This window comes from Portunus trituberculatus, chromosome 46 (genome assembly GCF_017591435.1).
Source record: "Portunus trituberculatus isolate SZX2019 chromosome 46, ASM1759143v1, whole genome shotgun sequence".
Lineage (NCBI taxonomy): Eukaryota > Metazoa > Arthropoda > Malacostraca > Decapoda > Portunidae > Portunus > Portunus trituberculatus.
Window position 1 is genome coordinate 29,192,434 of NC_059300.1, and position 25,301 is coordinate 29,217,734.

The 25,301-nt window shown below is 33.5% G+C and overlaps 1 protein-coding gene across 10 annotated transcripts in view; it reads left to right on the forward strand.

Moving 5' to 3' along the window:
• LOC123520139 (disintegrin and metalloproteinase domain-containing protein 11-like) overlaps window positions 1–25,301 on the forward strand; it is a 722,595-nt gene that overhangs the window by 620,724 nt on the left and 76,570 nt on the right. For 6 of the 10 annotated variants that reach the window (XM_045282075.1, XM_045282070.1, XM_045282071.1 and 3 more), the window contains one exon: window positions 20,289–20,428. The exons of 2 other annotated variants lie outside the window; for them this stretch is intronic. In XM_045282075.1, coding sequence (XP_045138010.1) covers window positions 20,289–20,428 — 140 coding nt within the window. The remainder of the gene's footprint in view (window positions 1–20,288; window positions 20,429–25,301) is intronic. 2 more of the 10 variants (XM_045282076.1, XM_045282074.1) reach the window with 1 other exon arrangement.

Here is a 25,301-nt window from a genome sequence, read left to right on the forward strand (position 1 = left end):
TTAGTGGATTTACAGGAATCACACCAGGAGAAAAGTTACATAAGACGTTTTCATGAATGGTGACTCATCCTCCCTTACGCTATGTACAAAACAAAATTGTAAGTGCTTTTAAATTTTTTATAACTTGAGGTTTTGATAAGATTGGAACGAATTACCTGATTTATAGGTATCAATAGTCAAACTTTTTAATACTCGAACAGCCATTTGGAACGAATTAAGTTCAAGTATTGAGTCTCCACTGTATATTGTTTTTAAGTAAAATAATTCCATTTGAGTTTTTTAAATTAAAAACTTCAATATATTCATGTTCCAGTAAATAAATTTATCAGTTATTGCTAGTTTGCAACTAAAAGTATCATCGATATTAAGTAATGGATGATGCTAGAAAATAATTATCGTATTGCCAATAACATGATATTGTTATTGTGATAATATATCATAATAACGTCCACCTAGAGTTAACAATGTATGGATATCAGTCAAGCAATGAAAAGCTATGATACACACCACAGCTGAGCTCAATGTCACAAGGTACAATAATTTGATTACCTGAAATTAACCAAAATGATAATCAGTTTGCTTTATCAATTGCAAAATTGCCAGATGTGCAGTCCCACTGTATTATTGAAATCTCTCATCTCAGGTTGCATTTCTTTATTTTGTTTTTCTTCCCTATAAAAATTTCTGGTTTTGATTATGTGATGGTGAGGAGTGATGTAATTTATATCTTTCCTCCTTCCTTTCCTACCCCTTAACAATTAGTACCTTAGATGCAGAGATGATAATATTAAAAAGAAAATTAAAAATGATAGTAATATAGTTTTAGATCTTGATGTTTTTTCCTTCTGGGAATTATTGCAGATTTATGCAAAGAAATTAAAATATTTGCTTTTTAGTAAAGTTTTTATCAAATGGACTTCAAGAAAAATTGGCAGGCTATGAAATGATCTCTTAAACATTTTAGTAAAGATTCCCTTGCAAAATATAGATTTAGAATCAATGGGGATGGAAAATATTATCCATAATTTAAAGTTACATTAAAGTAAGATCTCAGCATAAAAGGATTTTAAATAGTATGTTGATTAGACAGACCTGCACTCCTGCAATAAATAGGAGGTTGCGTCAAAACACACACACACACAAGGAGAAGAGTTGTAGGGATATACACTACTAAACTTAATAAGTAATGATTAACGCTATGACACAGTGGATTAAGGAAGTTACAAGAGTTGGAGGAAATAAGGGGGCATCAAGGCTTGACCTACTGTTTACGAAAAAGATTGACGTCATTGAAGAAATAAATTATCCATGCCCTCTTGGGAAAAGTGACCATCTGTTAATGGAATTCAACTTAGACAGCAGCTCAGCAGTAATTAAAATTGAACTTCACAAAAATAGAAGATATAATTATGGGAAGGCAGACTTCGTAAAGTTAAAGGAAAAGTGCAGGAGCTGAGTGGAATCAGCTATATACAGCAAGCAAAGTACAAGGACAGTGGGATATATTTATGAATATTTATAATGAGGGGATTAAAAGATATGTTCCCAAAATCAGAATCAGTGAGGGGGAGAGAAAGGAAGACTGTGGTATAGCATAAGATGTAAATTAGCAAAAGTGAAAAAGGAAACAGCATGGAATAAATGGAATAAAAGAGGAGGACTTAATAATTGGGAAGAATTTATGGTAGTAAGAAATGAATATGTCCAAACACTAAGAGAGGAACAAAGGAACTATGAGAAAGATTTAGTTAACAAATGCAAAAATGAGCCAAAATTTTTTTATAAGTATGTTAATGGGAAAATTAAAAAAAAAAATAAATAGATAATATTAATAGATAGATTAAAAGTTGGTAATGTCACATACGAGGATGCTAGATCACAGGAAGAAATAATGCATAATGCTTTCAGTCAGTACTCAACAAAGAAAACAAGTTTGAAGGGACACAGAAACAAGGAAATGAGGAAGATCCATGTAGAAGTCGGGAAAATCAGGAAGGTTGTGAAAACCTTGGATGTGAATAAGGCTCAAGGACCAGATGGGGTGTCAAATTGGATACTGAGGGAATGTCATGACCAGCTGGCAGAGATATTACATAACATCATAGTATGTTCTTTTAAGGAAGGAAAAGTCCCTCTAGACTGGAAAAGGGCAAGCATTGTACCAATTTTTAAGGGAGGTAACAAAGAAGAACCACTGAACTACAGACCAGTGTCCCTAACAAGCGTGGTTGGGAAAGTAGCAGAAAAAATAGTTAACGACAGATGGATGCAGCAGCTAGAAGAGTCATGTACAATAACTGGATGACAATTTGGTTTCAGAAGTGAAAGATCTTGTATCACAAACTTATTGAGTTTCTACAGTAGAGCAATAGATATCATTCAGGAGAGGGATGGATGGGCAGGCTGTGTCTACTTGGATCTAAAAAAAGAGCTTTGGATAAAGTACCATATCAAAGATTGCTTTAGAAAATTAAAAAAATAGATAGTTTACTGGGAAAATTATTGGATTGGATAACAGACTTCTTAAAGAAAGAGAAATGAGAACAGTGATAAAAGGTGAAGAATCAAAATAGTGTAGAGTTGTAAGTGGAGTTCCACAGGGAATGGTTCTGGTCCCAGTAATGTTCATAGTGTATGTCAATGATATGGTTGATGAGGTGGACAGCTATATAAGCTTATTTAAAGATGACACAGAGTTACTGAAACAAGGGGAAATGTTACAAAAATATTTGAACAAAATACACAAGTGGAGCAAGAAATGGGAAATGGAATTTGATGCCAAAAAGTTTAAAGTAATGGAACTAGGGAAAAGCATAAAAAAAAAAAAATTGAGACACACACAAACACACACACACACACACTGTGTAGAGTTATAAAGCAAAAAGAGGATTGTGAAATACTGCAAGAAGACCTAAATAAGATATGGGAATGGAGCAAAAAAGTGGGAAATGGAATTCAGTGTGAACAAAAGCCATGTCATGGAAATGGGAAAGAGTGAAAGACGACCCGTGGGAATCTATAAGATAGGAGATGGAGTAGAACTGGAGAAAGTAAAAAAGGAAAAGGACTTAGGAGTGACGATGGAAGAAAACAATCAACCAGTAAGCCATATTGATAGAATTTCTAGAGAAACATATAATTTGCTAAGGAATAATGGAGTACCATTTCACCACATGGACAAAGAAATGATGAAGAAATTGATAAGTACTTTAATAAGACCCAGATTGGAATATGCAGGAGTAGTGTGGACCCCTCATAAAAAGAAACACATAAGGAAGTTGGAGAGACTACAAAAAATGGCTACAAGAATGGTTCCAGAATTTGAAGGGATGACATATGAGGAGAGACTAAAGGCTATGGATCTACCAACTCTGGAACAAAGAAGGGAGAGAGGAGATCTGATACAAGTTTATAAATTGATCAACGGAATGGACCAAGTGGATAATGAGAAACTGATCTTGAGAGAAGAATATGACATTCGAAGCACAAGATCGCATAGTAAAAAGCTGAGAAAAGGAAGATGTCTGAGATATATTAAAAAATATAGTTTCCCGCAAAGATGTATTGAGACGTGGAACAGTTTAAATGAAGAAGTAGTGTCCGCAACGAGTGTGCATACTTTTAAAGTAAGATTGGATAAGTGTAGATATGGAGACGGGGTCACACGAACATAAAGCCCAGGCGCTGTAAAACTACAACTAGGTAAGTACAACTAGGTAAATACACACACACACACACACACACACACACACACACACACATACAAGAAATCCATAGAACGGGCCCATATCAAGAAGGAACAGTGAGACCAATTAAGATATTACTAAAATCGCAAGCAGCAGAAGAAGAAGTACTATATAGAAAAACAAAACTCAGAGAAACAGAAGGTTGCAAAGATATATATATAAAGAAAAATAGAAACGAGGAGGAAAGGAAGAGACACAATGAACTGGTGGCAGAAGCAAGAGAAAAAAATAATGAAAGGTCAGAGGAGGAGAAGAAGGCATTTTTTTGGAGAATTATAGGAGACAGGATAAGGAAATGGTATATAAAAGAGAAGAAGAGAAAAAATGGAGCAAGTTTAACTAAAAATGATAAGAACAAGAGATTAAAAATGATGTATACAAACATAGATGGGATTTTATCTAGTAAATTAGAATTAAGAGATTACATAAAGAAAGAAGAACCAGATATTGTATGCCTGGTGGAAACAAAGTTAAATGAGGCAATAAAAATAGACATAGATAAAAGGTATAATATATGGAGGAGAGACAGAGTGGGTAAAGGAGGAGGAGGAGTCATGATGATGTTAAGGAAGGAGATAGTGGTAAATCAAGTGGAGTTTGGGGAAGGAAAATCAGAAATACTGTATGTTAAGATGCATATTAACAAAAGGAGTTAACAATCATTGGAACATATGTGCCACCAAAACAAACTCATGGACTAACCAAGAATATAGAGACATGATAGATGACACAATAAGGAGTCTTACAAGAATCATTAAGGAAAGGAGAAAAGTGATATTGGTAGGAGATTTCAACTGTAAGGAGGTAGACTGGGAAAATTATGAAAGTGGTATGGGGAAGATGCCTGGGAGATAGATTCCTGAACCTAATGATAGATAATTTGATGGTCCAAAGAGTAAAGGAAAACACAAGATTCAGAGGAAACGATGAGCCGGCAAGATTAGACCTAGTTTTTACAAGGGATATACCAATTAACGATGATATAAGATACAAGTGCCCATTGGGAAAGAGTGACCATGTAATATTAGAAATGGATATAGAAGAAGGAAAGGAAGATAGAGATGAATCATACAAAGGAGACCGATTAAATTACAGAAAGGCTGATATTGAGAATCTCAAGAACTATTTTAAAACGTAAACTGGGAGGAGATGGAAAACTCATTAACGGTTCAAGAGAAATATAACTTATTTTTGGAAATATACAAAACTGGGGTCAGGGAATATGTTCCGAAATATAGACCTAAAGAAGAAGGAAAGAAAGATTGGTTTAATGCAAGATGTGCTAGGGCAAAGGAGAAACGAGATGGAGCATGGAAAAGGTGGAGAAGAAACAGAAATCCAGAAAATAAGGAAAACTTCAAAACAGCAAGAAATGAATATGCTAAGGTGAGAAAGGAAGAAGAAAAGAACTATGAAAAGGACATTGTCGAAAAATGTAAGGAACAACCAAAATTGTTCTACAGATTCATAAATGGAAAAATAAGACAAAAAGAAACAATAGAAAGGTTAAAAGGAGAAAACGGAATGGTGGAAGACCCAAAAGTATGGCAGAACTGTTAAATAGTAAATTTCATGAGGTCTTTACTAAGGAATCCAAATTTGAAAGACCACAGGGTAATAGAGAGACTGTCTATATGAAAGAGATTAAAGTAACCAAGCTTGAAATAAAAAGTTGATGACGGAATTGGATGAGGAAAAGGCAATGGGACCGGATGAAGTCTCAGGCAGAATACTGAAAGAATGTAGGGAAGAACTAGCAAGTCCAATATACAACATCATAAAATGCTCAATAGAAAATGGAACAGTGCCAGTGGAGTGGAAAAGAGCTGAGGTGGTTCCCATATATAAGAGCGGAAGGAAGGAAGAACCTTTAAATTACAGACCGGTATCACTAACTAGTGTAATATGCAAGATGTGTGAAAAAGTAATAAAGAAGCAATGGATTGAGTTTCTTGAAGACAACAAAATATTATCAAATAGCCAATTTGGTTTTAGAAAAGGTCGGTCATGTGTGACAAATTTATTGAGTTTCTACTCTAGAATAGTTGATAAAGTACAAGAGAGAGAGGATGGGTTGACTGTATTTATTTAGATCTAAAAAGGCTTTTGATAAAGTGCCACATGAAAGATTACTATGGAAGTTAGAGGAGAAGGGTGGCTTAAAAGGAAGCACATTGAGATGGATGAAGAATTACTTAAGGGGAGAGAAATAAGGACGATAGTTAAAGATATGAAGTCCAAGTGGAGAACAGTAGACAGCGGAGTGCCACAGGGTCAGTATTGGCACCAATACTTTTCTCGTATATATAAATGACATGCCAGAGGGAGTGAACAGCTACATAAATCTGTTTATGGACGATGCAAAACTGTGCAGAGTCATTAAACAAAAGAGGATTGTGAAATACTACAGGAAGACTTAAACAAGATCTGGAAATGGAGCAAAAATGGGAGATGGAATTCAATGTGGACAAAAGCCATGTCATGGAAATGGGAAAAGTGAAAGACGACCAGTGGGAATCTATAAGATGGGAGATGGAGTAGAACTAGAAAAAGTAAAAAGGAAAAGGACTTGGGAGTGACAATGGAAGAAAATAATCAACCGGTAAGCCATATTGATAGAATTTTCAGAGAGACGTATAATTTGCTAAGGAATATTGGAGTAGCATTTCACTATATGGACAAGGAAATGATGAAGAAATTGATAAGTACTAAAATAAGACCTAGATTGGAATATGCAGGAGTTGTGTGGACTCCCCATAAAAAGAAACACATAAGAAAATTAGAGAGACTACAAAAAATGGCTACAAGAATGGTTCCAGAATTTAAAGGGATGGCATATGAGGAGAGACTAAAGGCAATGGATCTACCAACCTTGGAGCAGAGAAGAGAGAGAGGGGATCTGATACAAGTTTATAAATTGATTAACGGAATGGATGAAGTGGATAATGAGAAACTGATCCTGAGAGAAGAATATGACTTTAGAAGCACAAGATCTAAGGAACTAAGGAAGGGACGATGTCTGAGAGATGTTAAAAAATTTAGTTTCCCGCAAAGATGTGTTGAGACTTGGAACAGTTTGAGTGAGGAAGTGGTGTCAGCAAAGAGTGTACATAGTTTTAAAGAAAAATTGGATAAGTGTAGATATGGAGACGGGACCACACGAGCATAAAGCCCAGACCCTGTAAAACTACAACTAGGTAAATACAACTAGGTAAATACACACACATGGACAGTACAAGCATAATTTTTCCATATGTCGCAATTAACTAGGTACTCACATAGATACAACTAAACACACATACATCAACAGATCCATAACCATTTCCTAAGACTAGATTTGGAAGCATCATACCAGTATTGAACATAGAAGACATCTTCACAGACAAACTTTGCACAGTGAGTTGTGCAAACATATTCAGATTTTTCTTAAATTTGAGCCCAACAAGAGAACTTGTCTATCTCTGCTGCCCCATAACAAACTCATCTGTTGTGTCCTTGTGACCCTTTCTCTTAATCAAACCAGGTAAAGATGTTTCTTCTACAGAAACCACATTTTAAAAATACATTCATTGTCCACTACTCTCCATCATGGCTACTATGGGCAGTCATGCTTCCTTTCTTAACAGACATTCCTTGTGCATCTATAATAAGACCCAGATTGGAATATGCAGGAGTAGTGTGGGCCCCTCATAAAAAGAAACACATAAGAAAGTTGGAGAGACTACAAAAAATGGCTACAATAATGGTTCCAGAATCTGAAGGGATGACATATGAGGAGAGACTAAAGGCTATAGATCTACCAATCCTCGAACAGAGAAGGGAGAAAGGGGATTTGATACAAGTTTATAAATTGATCAACGGATTGGACCAAGTGGATAATGAGAAACTGATCCTGAGAGAAGAATATGACATTCGAAGCACAAGATCACATAGTAAAAAGATGAGAAAGGGAAGATGTCTGAGAGATGTTAAAAAATATAGTTTCCCACAAAGATGTGTTGAGACGTGGAACAGTTTGAGTGAAGAAGTGGTGTCAGCAACGGGTGTGCATAGCTTTAAAGAAGAATTGGATAAATGTAGATATGGAGACGGGGCCACACAAGCATAAAGCCCAGGCCCTGTAAAACTACAACCAGGTAAATACACACACACACACACACTATATACACACATATGTATAGACTCAACCCTCATTTTTTCAGACTTCCTTTATCCGGACACTGTCCAGATAATAAGTTAATGATTTGAGTCTGGATGGCTCACAAATTATTAATTCAAACAATGTGCACCTCATGCACTTCCAGAAATGGCCAATAGATGGCAGCAGCACTGTTGTGAGCAAGTTTGTGCATTTTTAGCTACCTCAGAGTTCTTAATTACCATTTCTGATGGTTTATAGGATGCACATTTTTCCTAAATTTTTGGCTCATAAAATCAGCCTGCGTCCAATATGTGAAGTTGAGACTTCCCATAGCCTTATCTTCTTGTTGCTCACTAACATAGCTCACAATGAGTACCTCTACCTACCTTAGCTTCATGCATCATTATTTTATTGCTGGTATTGTTATTATTACAAGAATTATTACTTTAAAAACACTTTTTGTAAAAATAAAAGCAATTTAACCTGTGAGGCTGTGACGCATGTTTATAAATATCAGCTGATTAGAACTCAATGCCATCTTGTGGTGATGAGTGACAGCAAGTTCATGATCATAAAGTTAATAGTGAAAGAAAAGATGGGGATGTTGCAAAGGCTATCCTCCAACTCCACATCCATTCTTATCCGATTCGAAAGCACATCAGCACCCTCATTATTATGGCAGCAGGAGGAAAAAGATCATGCTACACAATCTCCTACAAACTTCAAGTGGTAGATTATTCCAAGGAGCATGGCAATAGAGCAGCAAGGGCTTTTGGGCCACCACCTACAGAAAAAATTATACATGTCTTGGGACAGCAAGAAGGCCATCTGAAGAATGCAAGGAAAGGTAAACATAGGTTTGATTGCCAAGCCCTACATTGCCCCAAACAATCCATGCTAGAGTACACTCAAATTTTTTTTTCCTGCAATTGACTTAATGAAATGAGGGTGCATCTTACATGCCTGTGCATCTTATATGCCGTCGAATATGATATGTCTCCCAAGGGTATTAAGCGTATGTGAGTGGCCCTAGCTGTGACTTAAAGGCTGGAATTGATAAGAAAATTAGAGAAAAGGGCAAGAGTTGCAACTTGCGAGTGTTTGTGAGGAATATGGCCAAGCAAACTGTGTCAGATATTAGTAAATCAAAAGATAAGCTGATAGAATATTCTACTTAATACTGTGTGGATGCATCAAGTAAAAGTAGTAAAGATGCACCAAGGAAAAATGTAAGGAGTGGAAAAGATGTTGCATTAGATGTTGCAGTTATGAAGTGGTATGTACAGCTGCAATCACTGGGGATCAGTGTCCATGGTATTGAAATCCTTGCAGCAACTAGGAAGCTGGCACAGAAATTGATATAGAAAATTTCAAGGGAAACAGTGGATGGCTGTGGCAATTCCACAATTGACAGACTATTTAATGGTACTGTGCAGGGTGAAGCTGGTGATGTACAGCCAGCATGGCATGACGTGGCTGCATGTTGGGGTAGTGTATACTTTCTGTACTTCATGTGTTAGGTTAACTTAGATAAAGTTTGTTTTGGTTTAGTTGGTCAGGGAAACCATAATAGACTAAATTTCCCATTCCTCAAAAGGTCAAAGGAAACAAACAAGTATATTTGGTAAACAAAGGACTCATTTGTGTTATATGGACTTTTCATTATCTGGACTGGTGCCTGCATCATTTAGTCCGAAAAAATGAGGGTTCAGTGTGTGTGTATATATATATATATATATATATATATATATATATATATATATATATATATATATATATATATATAGATAGATAGATAGATAGATAGATATATATATATATATATATATATATATATATATATATATATATATATATATATATATATATATATATATATATATATATATATATATATATATATATATATATATATATATATATATATTTATATATAATATATATATAGAGAGAGATAGATAGATAGATAGGGAGGCGGTGGTGTAGTAGATAAGGTGATGAGCGTGGGATCAGGCAGACATCTATGTGTAGGTTCAAATCCCACCATGTACCATCTTGAAATTTCGTCATTTGTCAAGTGGTTTAAAGTTACCTACGTGTCACCATGATACCAAGATTCTAGGTGGAAGTATAATTGCCTTACACCAAAGATGCACTTGGGTGGTGATATGGGCCCTAATATCATTATAAATAAAATTGCCTGTGCCACTAATGGATGGAAGCTGAACAGCGCTTCCCATATTTTTCAAGTATATGTACATATACTTGATATATATATATATATATATATATATATATATATATATATATATATATATATATATATATATATATATATATATATATATATATATATATATATATATCAAGTATAATATGATACAGTAAGCCCCCACACTTGGCGAATTGATTAGTGTGGCGAAACTACCGTCAAATGCGAATTTCACCAAGCACGAGTTCTTTATACCATATAAATTGCCTAAAAATGCCTTAATCAGTCTTTAGTCATTGCCATAGTCCCTCTTTTGACCCCTAAAATACCATCTTTCAAGCTGAAATAAAATCTTTTGCCTTCACATATTAGAACACATGTACAAAACAGACTAATAAACAATAAATAAAACTAATAAGACCTGATATAAAGGCTTTAACTCCAATTTTTTCACCCACTTCCCTTGCCCACTTTCGTCCATGCCACCACCAGCATTGTCCTTACCCCTCTCGGTACCACCTGTTGCGCTGGTAGAGGCCATGTTGGCAGTAAATCAACAAAATTTGTTCTCACACTAGCAGAACAGAGGGTAGCACAAACAAAATGGCTGAAGGGGACTCTCACATTGCATTCTGATAGGATTAGAGAGAGGTCTGACGTCACCGGGGAGCCGCGTGGTTCGCCGTGCTTCTGCCAGGGGACCGCTAAGTTTGAATTAAATTCGCTAAGCGTGCATTCGGTGGCCTGTGGCCACCGTACCACCAGAAGTGAATTTTATCAAGCTGAGATTCACTAAATACGGGGCTTACTATATATATATGTATGTATATATATATATATATATATATATATATATATATATATATATATATATATATATATATATATATATATATATACAGTAAGTCCTCGTTTTACACTAGAAATGCGTTCCTCAAAAAGCTATTGTAAACCGAAATTAGTGTAAACCAAACATGTTTTAACATGTATTAGATAGGAATACGTTCCAGCTCAGTTCATATTGAGTAAACAAACATCCATCTCAACCTTCAAGGTTTCAATAATAGACAGGGCCTTTTCTGAAATGAGGCTCAACAAGAGTGGGGCATGCTGGCGTGTTTGGCTGTCTATCCAAATTTCAAGTAAACCCTCCATCCGATCCATAATAGGTTCTCGATGTTTTGTCAGCAATTTTACCTGCAGGCTTGAAGCATTAGCTGCTGCCTCCTTAACACTTGAAACATTCCTCAAAACAGAAGAAACTGTTGACTGTGGTAAATTAAGGGAACAGCTTATGGCTGACGAGTCTTCCCCAAGTTCTTTTCTCTTGACTATGTCAAGCTTCGTTTCCAACGTTAAACTTTTCATGGCTCGTTCAACCTTACCCACTTCTTCACCAAGATCCAAATTATGTTTCGGTGACATTTTGGACAGGAATTGATCTTAAATGCAGAGAATAATGTAAGTAAATCACCGAGCACAGTCTCACTGTTATTTGTCGTGGTGGCGCGAAAGTGACTGGTTTGTTGTTGGTCGTAGTGCAGCGCCACAATCACAGGCAGCAGGAATTTCAAATATCGTAAGTGCGATTTTTTTATCGTAAATTGAAAAAATGGTAGTAATTGTCAATTATCGTATCTGCAAATTTATTGTATACTAAACTAGTGTAAAACGAGGACTTGTGTGTATATATATATATATATATATATATATATATATATATATATATATATATATAGATAGATAGATAGATAGATAGATAGATAGATAGATAGATGTGTGTGTATATATATATATATATATATATATATATATATATATATATATATATATATATATTGTTAACTTTTGATTATCATGAGGGTTACGTTTCTGGAGGCATTGCTTTAATTCAAAATCTCTTTATTCAAACAAAATTTTCCTACAGAAAACAATAGTAATACGGTGGGTTACATTCCTGGCCACTGGGAAAGTCGGCCTTTTTTGGAGATTTTGTTATTAGAAAAATAAATAAATAAAAATACTATTAATAAATTATTAGGGCAAATCTTGCATGGAACATCAAAAACAAAGCAGGAGATGAAGAGGAGACATTTATCCTCCGCCAAGTAGCATTAGCCGCTTCTTCTTGTTCTTGTGACCCCTTAAGCTTTAGTGTTACTTTCACCACAACATTTGTGTTTCTACTCCTGTATTGCCTGCTATAATGGACATCATATCTTTGTATTCATATATGAGCATGCCATGAGGATCACCTTGACTCCATAGCACTGAGTGATTGTGAACTAGTACAGTACTATTGAAATATCGCTTCCCTCGGCATGAACTTTTCTCTTTGCAACTTTATCTGGCAGAGGATGACTCAGTGAGTTATGGAATTCTCACTCATACCCAGATTTTGCTTCATGTAATGACTACATGTGAGAATTGCATGCCTCACTGAGCCTTCCTCTGCCAGATAGAGTTACAAAGAGAAAAATTTATGCCGAGGGAAGCAGTATTTCAATAGTATGTAGTTCACTATTACTCAGTTCCACAGAGTCAAGGTGATCCTCATGGCATGGTTGTATATAAATATAAAGATATGATAACCATTATAGCAGGCAATAGATGAGCAGAAACACAAATATTGTGGTAAAAGCAAGATTTCACTTTGCGCTTCATAAAACAATCCTTTCTTGGTGGTAAAGCTCATAAAAAGCTAATAAAAATGTTGTTTTGTGACCCTATAATGTATATACCTCCTTGGGAGATAGTGCTATCAACATCCCTTGTTACCATGGTAACTATGTCCCCCTATACATTGATGGATACCATTTTGTGTCTGGAAATTGCTCCGTTCGCTGTTAAGTTTTTTGGATTACACCCCAGAGCGTCTCAGTGCATTTCCTGCTAGAAGCAGCGTGGTTGTGCTTGATGTCACCGAGTTGAATTAACTTGCTTTACATTGAATTAGTCACATTTTTTTACCATATCTCCTGAAATATCAAATCATATTTAATTAAAATCACGTTATTCAAACTCACGTTAATGAAGAGTTGACTGAATATGTGTGTGTGTGTGTGTGTGTGTGTGTAATTCACCTTGGTCTTCTGCTGGTTACTCAACCAGTCTTCCCCATTACGGAGCTCATAGACCAATCTTCGGGTAGGACTGAGACCACAACACACTCCACACAGGAAAGCGAGGCCACAACCCCTCGAGTTACATCCTGTACCTATTTACTGCTAGGTGAACAGGGGCCACACATTAAGAGGCTTGCCCATTTGCCTCGCCGCCCCGGGACTCGAACTCGGCCCTCTCAATTGTGAGTCGAGCATGCTAACCACTACACTACGCGGTGTGTGTGTGTGTGTGTGTGTGTATATATATATATATATATATATATATATATATATATATATATATATATATATATATATATATATATATATATATATATATATATATATATATATATATATATATATATATATATATATATATATATATATATATATATATATATATATATATATATATATATATATATATATATATATATATATATATATATATATATATATATATATATATATATATATATATATATATATATATATATATATATATATATATATATATATATATATATATAATTTCCCACTGTACTCTTTTCATATTGGGCTATTTTGGGTAAGGTTGCTCAAAGTACTTGTTTAAGATGTAGATGCCTTATCAAAGAGAAGATAAAATTTGCTGTAGTTTTATTTTTGTACACAAGTTTTAGCTGATTCATATTGACTCTTCATTGTTATTCAGTACTTTTGCTAAGGTTTTCTTTGCCAGCCAAGAATATCATGGAGATACATTCTGCACACAATATATTATTACAAGGCCTGCAAACCTTGGTTCAAATCAGCTTCCTCTCATGTTGAACAGGATAGAGAAGTGGCTCACACAATATCTTAGCATTCCATCTCACGAAACTCACACTATTTATATTTTTGCCCAAAATCATATGTATTTTGTTCTTCAGTTTTCTGAAAACTTCTGTTAATAAGAAATATAGAAATCTCACTAGATCTTCTTTTCTCTACTTTAAATGTCATGTGAGAAATTAACATGTAAATTTTGTTTAGCGGGAATTGCTTACCTGGATGGACCTCTGCCTCCCTCCCTTTCTATGTATTCCAGTGGCACCATGCAACATTAAGTGATCTTTTGTCTGTGTGCGTGTTTGTGTGTGTATACAATAAACAGGCACACAGTCAAAGCCTTACAGAAACAGGTAGGAAATGATTAAATTTTTGTATGTCGATGAAGAAAATGTACAGTTAACACAACAAATACTATGGTGGTTAAGTGCTACTTTTTAATGTAAATGGCAACTTACTGCAACTATCAACCCATCAACACTCAGTCAACAATTGATGTCTTGACACAGAAGTTGCAGTCCTTACCAATCATCTGACTGCCAAAGTGCATCTTTTTGCTACTGTAAAGATGTCTTTCACATTCAGTAACAATGAGTATTCAGTCATGATAGTCATGTGATGATATTTATGACATAATTTTCATTTTTGTGATAGAAATGGAGCTCAAGACAGTATCATATAGATGACAATATGAAGTCTCATCATTAGTACAAGAATACAAACACATGTGCATAATGGATCAAAATTCCCTGAACATAGCATAATTTGACATAACTTAGAAAGAATATTGTTTAATTTAAAGGGACATTTATAGAAGTGCCAGGAACACTAGGCAGTCATTGTGAAGTTAGTGAGTTGCCATGTATGTTTAAGAAATAACACTTAACAGTACTTGGTGTATTACTTGTACATTTTTTTTTCACTGACACATACAAGAATTTGATTGTCAATTGCTACCTGTTTCCTGTAAAATTTTGACAGGATGCATTGTAGAAAAAAATCACAATGGTTTCTGTAGGAAGGGAGGGAGTTGGAGGCCTACCCAAGCAAGCTGTATCCGCTACACACAACTTAACACGTTGATTTCTCGCAAAATAAAGCAAAACACGGCATACGTATGTGTATAGACTATATTCAACTTGGAATTACTTGAACTATCAAATCTCGAAATATGTACCTTAACTCACAGGATACACTGTATATATGTTATATTACACAATAGACATTAGCACAGATAGTAAAGACTACACACTAAAACAGTAATATAGGAATCTAGCTGCCACAAAAAAGTGTAATGTGCTGACATTTGTAATATGGAGGCACAAGTAATGCAAGTATAGGAAACATTCCTGAGTTTACAAGATAAAATAAAGAGAGAGAGAGAGAGAATGTAGGGCATAAGTTCAGTTTAATATTATTGTATACCAAATCCAGCCAGATAAATACTACAGGTGGGGAGGATCAATCTGCCCCATTTACTCAAACCTGAAGTGGTCAAATTGCACAAACCAAAGAAGATTGAGACCAGCCTGTCTGTTCACAGCAAGACCATAATATCAATGACCATACCTTGCTTAGTAAGATTATTTACTTTTATTTTAGTCATATCTTAATTTACTAATATTTTCACATTATATCAAGTCTTCTACCATATACAGGACAGTTGATATGACTATAAACTTTTAAAGTTAAATAGTAGATCAGAATGTATTTTGTAGCTGCCATTAGTAGAATACTGGAATATTTTGTACCCCACTGATATCTGTTTGAAGTTATGAATTTTCATGTTCTATAATTTTGATATGCTTGAGTATCTAAACTGAGATGATGTCAGGATTTGTATACTTTCTAATGAGCATAATTAGTTAGATCAATGAAACAACAGCAAAATGGTAATATTCTGTCTCTAGATTTTAGAAACTGCAATAGCATCAGTAACCATTTTTTTTCATTACATTTTTAATTGTTGTTGCTGTTTCCTTACATTACTCATCATCATGTATGTACCTTTGACAAAACTATCATAGTCAGAAGCGTGTAACCAAAGTTGACGGACAGCTCTCTTAGTTTAGATATTACAATAAACTTTTGGAACCTATGAAATATCTTCGTCAAATAATATTGAAGCATAGCGATTAGTCTCATAGCACAGAGTATTATACTAATTGGTAATGTATGAAAAAAAGCAAGACTGATGCTACATGTACTCAGGACTGATGTGGTTGGATATCATCAGACTTTTCTGATATATTATTTAAGAGTTTTAGTCTAGTTGGACTTTTTTTCTAATAAAGGTTAATTTCATTATGCTATATACATAATTCATACAATAACATTCTATATTTTAAGCCATTGTATTATAATAGAAATATTTTAAGACATCAGTAATCACAAAATTCAAGCATATCACAAACGTATGAAATTAATAAGTTAAAAAAGTCAATAGACATACTATGTGAGTTTTTGTTTATATACCTGGTGACAACTTTAGTGGTGTATTCATTAACTTATTAGCTTATTGATCTTTATATTTTGATGGCAGAGACAAAGGTAAATCATTCAATCAGTTCAAATGGGTTAGGCTCTTGAGAAATGAATATCCTACTTGAAGAATGGGTTGTAAAATTTTGCGTTGTTGAAGGCAGAGAAAGTGGAGTTGCTAAAGATTTCATTTGCTTTTCATTTAGTGTTTAATTTTCTTCTTTTAAAAGACTTGTACAGGCAATTAATTTCTGTTAAATATATGTATAGCATATAGAGGTTGAGCCTCCCAAATCCAGCAATTCCAGATCTAAAGCTTGCCAGGCCATGGAAAATTGCTGAATCGCGAAAATTTCTGGCAAAAATACAGGGTTTTAGTCCATTTTAGCACCGCTTCTAGCTCTCGGTCTTTTGGAACATCATGATAACCTAGCTGTTTCTACCATAACATGATATCCAACTGTTTTTATTATAAATTTAACAATAGATATTAGTAATGATGAGTAAATTATGCCCTTTGATGCAATAAAGTATTTTTACGAATAACTGCTGGGAGCAGTACAATCAGTTTTCCCAGATTCAAACAAACCTTGCATCGCATGGCCTGCATGTGTCATTCTGTCGGCCATAAGCTTATGTATCTTTCTGTTAGATATATACATACACATAAAGAATCCTGTAGTCCTCAGGTTTCGAGATTGACAGATTTTTTGTAGTCAACTGTAGTACGTCAGACAAAGGAATGAAATTTTACAATTATAATGAGATAGTGGATATAATAACAATAGAGGAAAGTTATGAATATGTAATAAATAGGTCTATTCCTCCCAGTATCATCCAGTTTAGTTGGTTTAGGTATGGATGAATTAAGTATATCTCTGTGCTCTTGTTGGACTGTAAGATCATGGCTCCTCAACCCTTGCCCACACCTTTTATCAAGAACACATGAAATGAGACCAGTTGAAATGAATTTTGCTTGAATGGAGATTTGAACATTGTCTCATAATTGAGAACTATACACATTGAATACTGCATTACCTGGTCACTCCCATCAATATATAGTACAGAATTTATTAATATGCTCACAAGTGATTCTAGATAGTACATCTAATGATCTTATGTGAAATAAGTTTTCATTTACATTTATTGCATTATATATATATATATATATATATATATATATATATATATATATATATATATATATATATATATATATATATATATATATATATATATATATATATATATATATATATATATATATATATATATATATATATATATATATATATATATATATATATATATATATATATATATATATATATATATATATATATATATATATATATATATATATATATATATATATATATATATATATATATATATATATATATATATATATATATATATATATATATATATATATATATATATATATATATATATATATATATATATATATATATAGAGATAGATAGATAGATATGTGATATATATATATATATATATATATATATATATATATATATATATATATATATATATATATATATATATATATATATATATATATATATATATATATATATATATATATATATATATATATATATATATATATATATATATATATATATATATATATATATATATATATATATATATATATATATATATATATATATATATATATATATATATATATATATATATTCAACATTTACACCACAGTACTGGTTAGAAGACAAAGCTTTTCTAGGAAAGTGAAAAATACTGACTGCCTCAGCAAACTGTACTTGATATAAATAACACTATCCTGAGTATTCATTAGTGTTACTGTAAATTTTAGTTTTCAGAATATTTCAGTCGTAGCTCTGCACATCTCCATCATGAGAGCCAATCACCAGTATCCTTCCTTGACTGTTTAATTATGTGATTCTATAATATTTTACAATATTGCACTATTTATAATGTTGCAGCTGTAGCTGTGAATTAGTGTGTAGGTGTGGGTGGGTAGGTGAGTGGTAGAAGTAGTAATTGTATGCAGAATTTAAGCTAAGCTTACATTCTTAGTTATGTTTATGTAGCTTGCTTTTGAATTCATTGGTTTTCTTTGCTCACATGTCCTCCAACTCTAGTGTTTTCTAACTTCCATTACATATGTGTGGAAAGTTACAGTTCTCAATATTGTCTTCTCATTGTCCTATTTAAAAGGTATCAAGCTCTTTTCCTTTGTCTTTGTATATCCCTTCTCTGAAGTCTTCTTCACTGATTTCTCTATGCCCTTATTGAAGTAAACAGCTTCGTTTTTTTAATACTGTATATTTTACTTTTTGTACTTTTCTTCCCTTTTCTGGTGAATGTATGGAAAAATTGGACAAGAATGCATGCATGTTTGCATATTTATGTGTATGCATGCATATTTGCATATGTGTGCATGCAAATGCTAATTCCATACAGAGATATGCATACTAGATTTGCAAACCTCTCAAGATTGCATTTTGGATGTTTTGAAATTTGAAGAAGACCTAACCTGCATTGTATTCAATTGTTGTCTGTTTTACAATGTGTATAAAGTTTAATGGTTTTTTTTATGATAAATAGATAAATAAATAATGAAAGTATGTTGATGACATACTACACCAGGGTCTCAATTTATGTGTATCAACACTCAGTTTGAACTGATTTCTACAAGGGCATCACATCAAGCAGAAAGACATAAATGCTGATATGAGCACATTAGTTGTGCTCCACTTTTGTGTTGTTGTATGGAGTGTGCAGATTGTGCAAGATGCATCATGAAATGAACCTGTGCCTCTGTGTCTCCTGTCAGTATTTGGCATGTGAATGGATGATTTACCACTGGGTATCTTGTACCATGATGCATTTACAAGCTTTTTACCAACTTTTTTCTGTGAATTAATATAACTAATTTAAGTTAGAGTGATGGATATATCCTCCATTGAACATACAGGATCATCAACACTGAGGAAAAAAATGCTGGAATTTACAATGAAAGTTTTATACATAATATTGAATCATTATTACTTGTATCTTTCTTTACATGTGTACATGTTATTATTGTTGTCTTTTTACTTTTAAAATACTGTAGAGTTAGGTTAAGAGAAGAGATGCTTAGGCTGGTCCATAATATATGTTTTTGGTATTCTGTGTAAGCAAGTTGTCAATATGGCAGTGTTATTACAAAGCCTGAGTTGACCGTGGATTGAAACCCTGGTGTATTAAAGAAACGAATATGGATATAGTGTCAAAAATCATGGAATTCTGACTTGTGTCCCACGGTGTTTATATTATGTAACAAAAAATATATATATTGATTGATGCCTTCTATCAATAACAAAATTGCTCTTTGAAGTGAATTATTAATAATAGGGGATTTATTCAGCATTTCCCATTATTAATGCATCTTCACATCAAAGTGGTGTTTTATACAAAATGAATTTTGTGTAATGAGGTAATGAAAGCAGCACATTGTATTGAAAACTATTTCACAATTGCTAAGTATCTTTGCTGGTTTGTTTCTCATACAAAGAATAAAATATCTGTAAGTGGTTTTGTATATACATGAGCTGTTAAGGTGATTTCTAGTATGCCTACTTTGATGAGCTTATACACATAAAACATTCAAACGATATGAAAGCAAGAAATACAATTGTGTTATATTTTATCCCCATCCCTTTATCTCTCATCCCTTCTCCATTGCCTTTCCTTTTTCTCCATTCCTCCCACATCCACCCATTTGCACCCCTCCCCCCCTTCAGCCCTGGGCGTCCACCTCTGAGTCCGACACTATCTCGCAGCAGGTCGCTTGACTCGTGCCGTGAGCACAAGCTTCAGACGATGAGGAGGTCCGGGGCCCCAGGTGGTGGCTCTCAGTCTGAAGAAGAAGCACTACAATCAGGTATGGATTTTGTCAAGTTGTGAGAAATGTAGCTTAAGGTTGCCCATTACAAGTCTTGGGGTTATCTTAAAGAGTGTTTTTTTTTTTTTTTTTTTTTTTTTTTTCTTCTTCTTCTTCTTCTTCTTCTTCTTCTTCTTCTTCTTCTTCTTCTTCTTCTTCTTCTTCTTCTTCTTCTTCTAAGTACATGTCACATTTGCAATTGATCTTACCATTTTCTAAAATAATCTTTGTGAAGTTCTTATTTTCTGGAATTATTAGAAAAAATCTCATGTTAGCATCACAACTGTATTATTTCCATATTGCACATTATTCATACATTTTTCTCTGCTAAAGGCAATAGACTTTTATGATTTTATTTACAATATCTGTAATTATAAGTAGAGATGTACCGATGCATCGGTATCAGTATCAGAATCGGCAGTATCGGCCCATTTTTTGGGTATCGGTATTGGTATCGGCTTATTTTATGCCGATACTTCCGATACCTAAAAGGAATTTACTACTTAGTGATATATTCGATATAATATATTGATATACCATATTAATATAATACGGCGTATTAAGTTTCCTTGGTGATTGCCGTATGTCATAGAATACTGTTTTCTGTGGTAATAAGCCACAACCTCTAAATTGGACGTGTATGAAACGCGTATAGGCTGAACTCCGGCATCCTGTCACATGGTCAGTCATGAGTCACCACGCATTCTCACTGTCTCTCAGTCAGGCGCTGCTCCTCCACCCACACAAAGTTCACACAGGTGAAAAGCTTATGTTTTTGAACTATAATCTAAGAATGTCAAACTTCAGATATTGAGAATCCAACAAAATTATTTATATATATATATATATATATATATATATATATATATATATATATATATATATATATATATATATATATATAGTTAGGCATTTTGCATTATTGTAAATAACAGCATATTCTTATTTCATTTATAATTAACAGTGGTAGTGCTAGCCTTTTCCAAGATATCATACTGGAATAGGTGGAAGCTCAAATTATATATGTATATTAATTTTAATGCAAGTTTAATTTTTGAGTTACTTGTGTTAACCTAAGGATGTAAAAATTCCATAACTAAGAAAGTAACAATTCTGTTTTGTAATCATGTGCATTGTGTATAATTTGTTGGATATTAATTATTTAAGATCATAGCAATACACTAGAAATTTAGAATAAACTAAACTTTTTTTCTATTTACTTGAAAAGATTAGGTGAAAGCTCATTTTTCTTAATTGGTCTACTAATGTCTAATGAATTAATATCAAAGGGTGTCAGATTTAATTAAAGAGAAACATACACAACAAAATGAGTTTCTTTTGCTAATATTTTGTGTCTGTTTTACAATTTTAATAATTTAAAAAATATTTTTGATCGCCAAAATATCATCAATAAAATTAATAATGAAAATGCACAAGACCAAATGGTCGCTAAAGGAGTAAGAATTAAGAATTTAAAATAACTGACAAGAATCAGAAGACTGAGAAGATATTCATTCCAATTACTGAGTAATTTACCTTTGCAAATGGCTTCAAAAAACTTCTAGAATTGCTCCTATTTCACAAACGTTCTAAGAAGGACTTACAGCATCCCCCAAAACAAAGCCTCCCATCTGATAATGGTCGCCGTCCACCAACTCATCCTGGTGTCCAGTGCAGTAATCACTATAAGTAGTAGTATCGGTATCGGTGGTATCCGTATTGGTAGTAGTATCGGTATCAGCCCAATTAGGTGGTATCGGTATCGGAATTGGCCAAAATTTTGGTATCGGTACATCTCTAATTATAAGAGTATACTGTTATTATTAATTTCATAGCTAAGATGAGCAATTACACTTTCAACCTGCTCTCTTTGTGATTAGTAGGAGTATATTTATGCATTATTTTCCTTCGTAGATGGTTTCCCTTGTAAGCTTTCATGAGTTCATATATCTGTTGGTTACAGTTGGTATTCTCTACAGTATGTTTTCTTTGTACTCTTTTTCTTCTTTTATATTCTCTGCTCATCCTTATCCATTTATCCCACTTTCCTAAGTGGTGATGAGCTTCCATTAGTGCAGCATGAGTTTGTTTCCCTAAGGCAGCTTGGTTTATGTGGATGAATGATGACTGTGATGAAGCTTGATTACAGTATTGGGTAACATTCATAGCTATCTGGGTTGTGAAGTAGTTATATCTCAGGCTCATGGTGACATGTGCACCCTTTATTGTTCAGACTTGAAAAACCCTTTGCTTATCTGGTAAGCTTTTGAAAAATTAACAATGCCTCATTCATGGTGGGCATGATGATGAATAGCCATAGGATGCAGTGACAGCTGATATAAAAAAAAATTGCTGTCTTTGTTTCTAAGATACTGAGATGCCTCATCGCAATCAGATATGAGTACTGAATGCTGCTAATAATTGCATAATCATATGGGCTTGCTGTGGTTACAAATGTTACAAGAATGTTTCTTGTCATCTTTTAATGAGACAATTCAACTGTTGTCCTTTCAAATCCTATCTTTGGGGAGTTCTTAAGAACAGATATAAGATATAGCTGAGGAGATATATCATGTGAAAATTGCAGGTCATGAGGAAGTGGAGCTAGGCAGATTAGTAGCCAGTTTAGGAGATTATTATCATCATATGATATTTAACAAGTAATTCTGTGGACCATTTTTGATCATGTAATAGCAATAATCATTAGGTTCAACTAAATTAGGATTTGATTTCTTGGTCTGCCTTTTGGATTATTCAAATATTCTTTATAATTCTCTCTTCCATTCTCTTATTTTATGTAAGACTTGATATTGGCTATAGATCCCTAAAAGTACTCTGAGCAGACTATCCGAATTTTTATAAACTGTATTTGATGGCTCATAAGACGCACCAATTCTCCAAAAAAAAAGTCTCAGGAAATCAGCTTGCATCCTATGAGACCAAGATTCAAGATTCAGACATGCAGTGGTTGGTGGTAATCTATGGTAACAGAGGCTCCAAAATCAAACGCCCAGACATCTTCACACATATAGTTAAAGTGATGATTGGTACTACACCACAAAAAAACTTTTTTCAAAGTAACAATATATAATAAGTCATGCTTACTGGTAATTCACTTTGAATGACATCAGTCAGGAAAAATTTGCCTGAATAACCATACACCACACAGTACATGAACCAAAACAAAACACACAATCACCAATCTTGACACAGGCAAGCTTCACTGCTTTCTTTACATTGTGATACTATTACTCCTTGAGGTAAGACACACTTCCATACAATTAGAATTGTATCTATCTTTTAGCATTCTTATTCTTGTAGGAAGGCAGTGGCATAGTGGATAAGGTGGTGCACATGGGATTGGGCAGATGTCCATGCATATTTTCAAATCCCACCACATACCATCTTGAAACTCATTTTTGAGTGGTTTAAAGTTACCTACATGTTACCATGATATCCAGGTTCTAGGTGGAGGTATAATTACCTTACACCAAAGATGCACTTGGGTGGTGATATTCGCCCTAATATCGGTATCACTATGAGTAAAATTGCCTGCTCCGCTAATGAGTGAAAGCTGAACAGCGTTTCTCATATTCTTCAAGTATACCTACAGACACTATAGGCAATAACAAGAAAAAAAAATCTTGCATACATGTAAAAAGAAAAAACTATCAAGAAAAATATGATTTTTAGCACTAGCCTCTCAGACTCTCAGTCACTGGCAAAACCATATGCCAAATGCTGTACATGTTTATATCTCACAACAGGATTGGTATGTAAGCTACTAGCAAACAAAAGTTTTTTTAAATGCAAAATATTGGAATTTGATTATGATCTAAATGTATGTGAGAGTCTTCAAATGTTAGGTGAAATCTTTCACTTCATATTCAGAGCTTAAATCCACTCATTTATCCTTTTTTTTCCCAAACTGGGTGCATCTTTTGAGCCCATGCGTCTTATAAGCCATCAAGTACGGTAGGCCGTTAGAGTTGATTCACGTATTGGTTGAAATTTGTGATGAGCTTATTTATGATCATAGACACAGTACTATTGATCATTGTTTATGTAATTTTCATATTTAGTTATTTGAAAAGAGCATCGTGGTGCTATGCGAAAATTAAATCAAAATTTTTTTGTTTTGCTTTTATTTCAATTTCTTTTAAATTTGTAAGTGATGCAAAATGTTTTATGAATAATTTATAATGGAACTTGTGTTGTGAACACAACATAAAGCCCTTGTAGGTATGGTGTTTACAGAGAGCCTTAATAGTTTGAGGGTGAAGGTTTGAAATTTGTTTATTTTCACTATCATTCAAGAAAAATCATAGAGTTGAATATCTTCACACATTTTATTTATATAAAAAATAAGTCAATCAAACTTGTAACAATGTAATGAATTTTTATCTAATGCACTTTAAATCAATAATTTTTTAAGTCTTTACATTTTTGTTTTAGATTGTAAATGTGGCATTACTTACAGTAATATGCACATTGCATGGTTATGCATTTACCTATAAGAAGTTAGTGGTGTGAGTGTCATATTGGCATATTCTTAATATGCTCAGATTATCATGTGATTAATGTATTTCAATTTGCTTATGTATATTACTCTGACATGATGATTCTTATGGCCATGATCGATGAACTGTGGTATTGTAGAGATGAAGTTGGCAAAACTGCTATACATAGCCATGGGTCAAATTAGTCAAAACTCTTGGCCCAATAAGTTAGTTTCTTTTTCCATGAAAAACACCCATTTGCAGTTTTATATAATTTTTTACCATGCAGTTGCAAACTGTACTACAAATCAATACAGGACAAGTTTTGGACACAACTCAGAGTTGGCAGCTGACTGTGAGTAGCAGCCATGTAT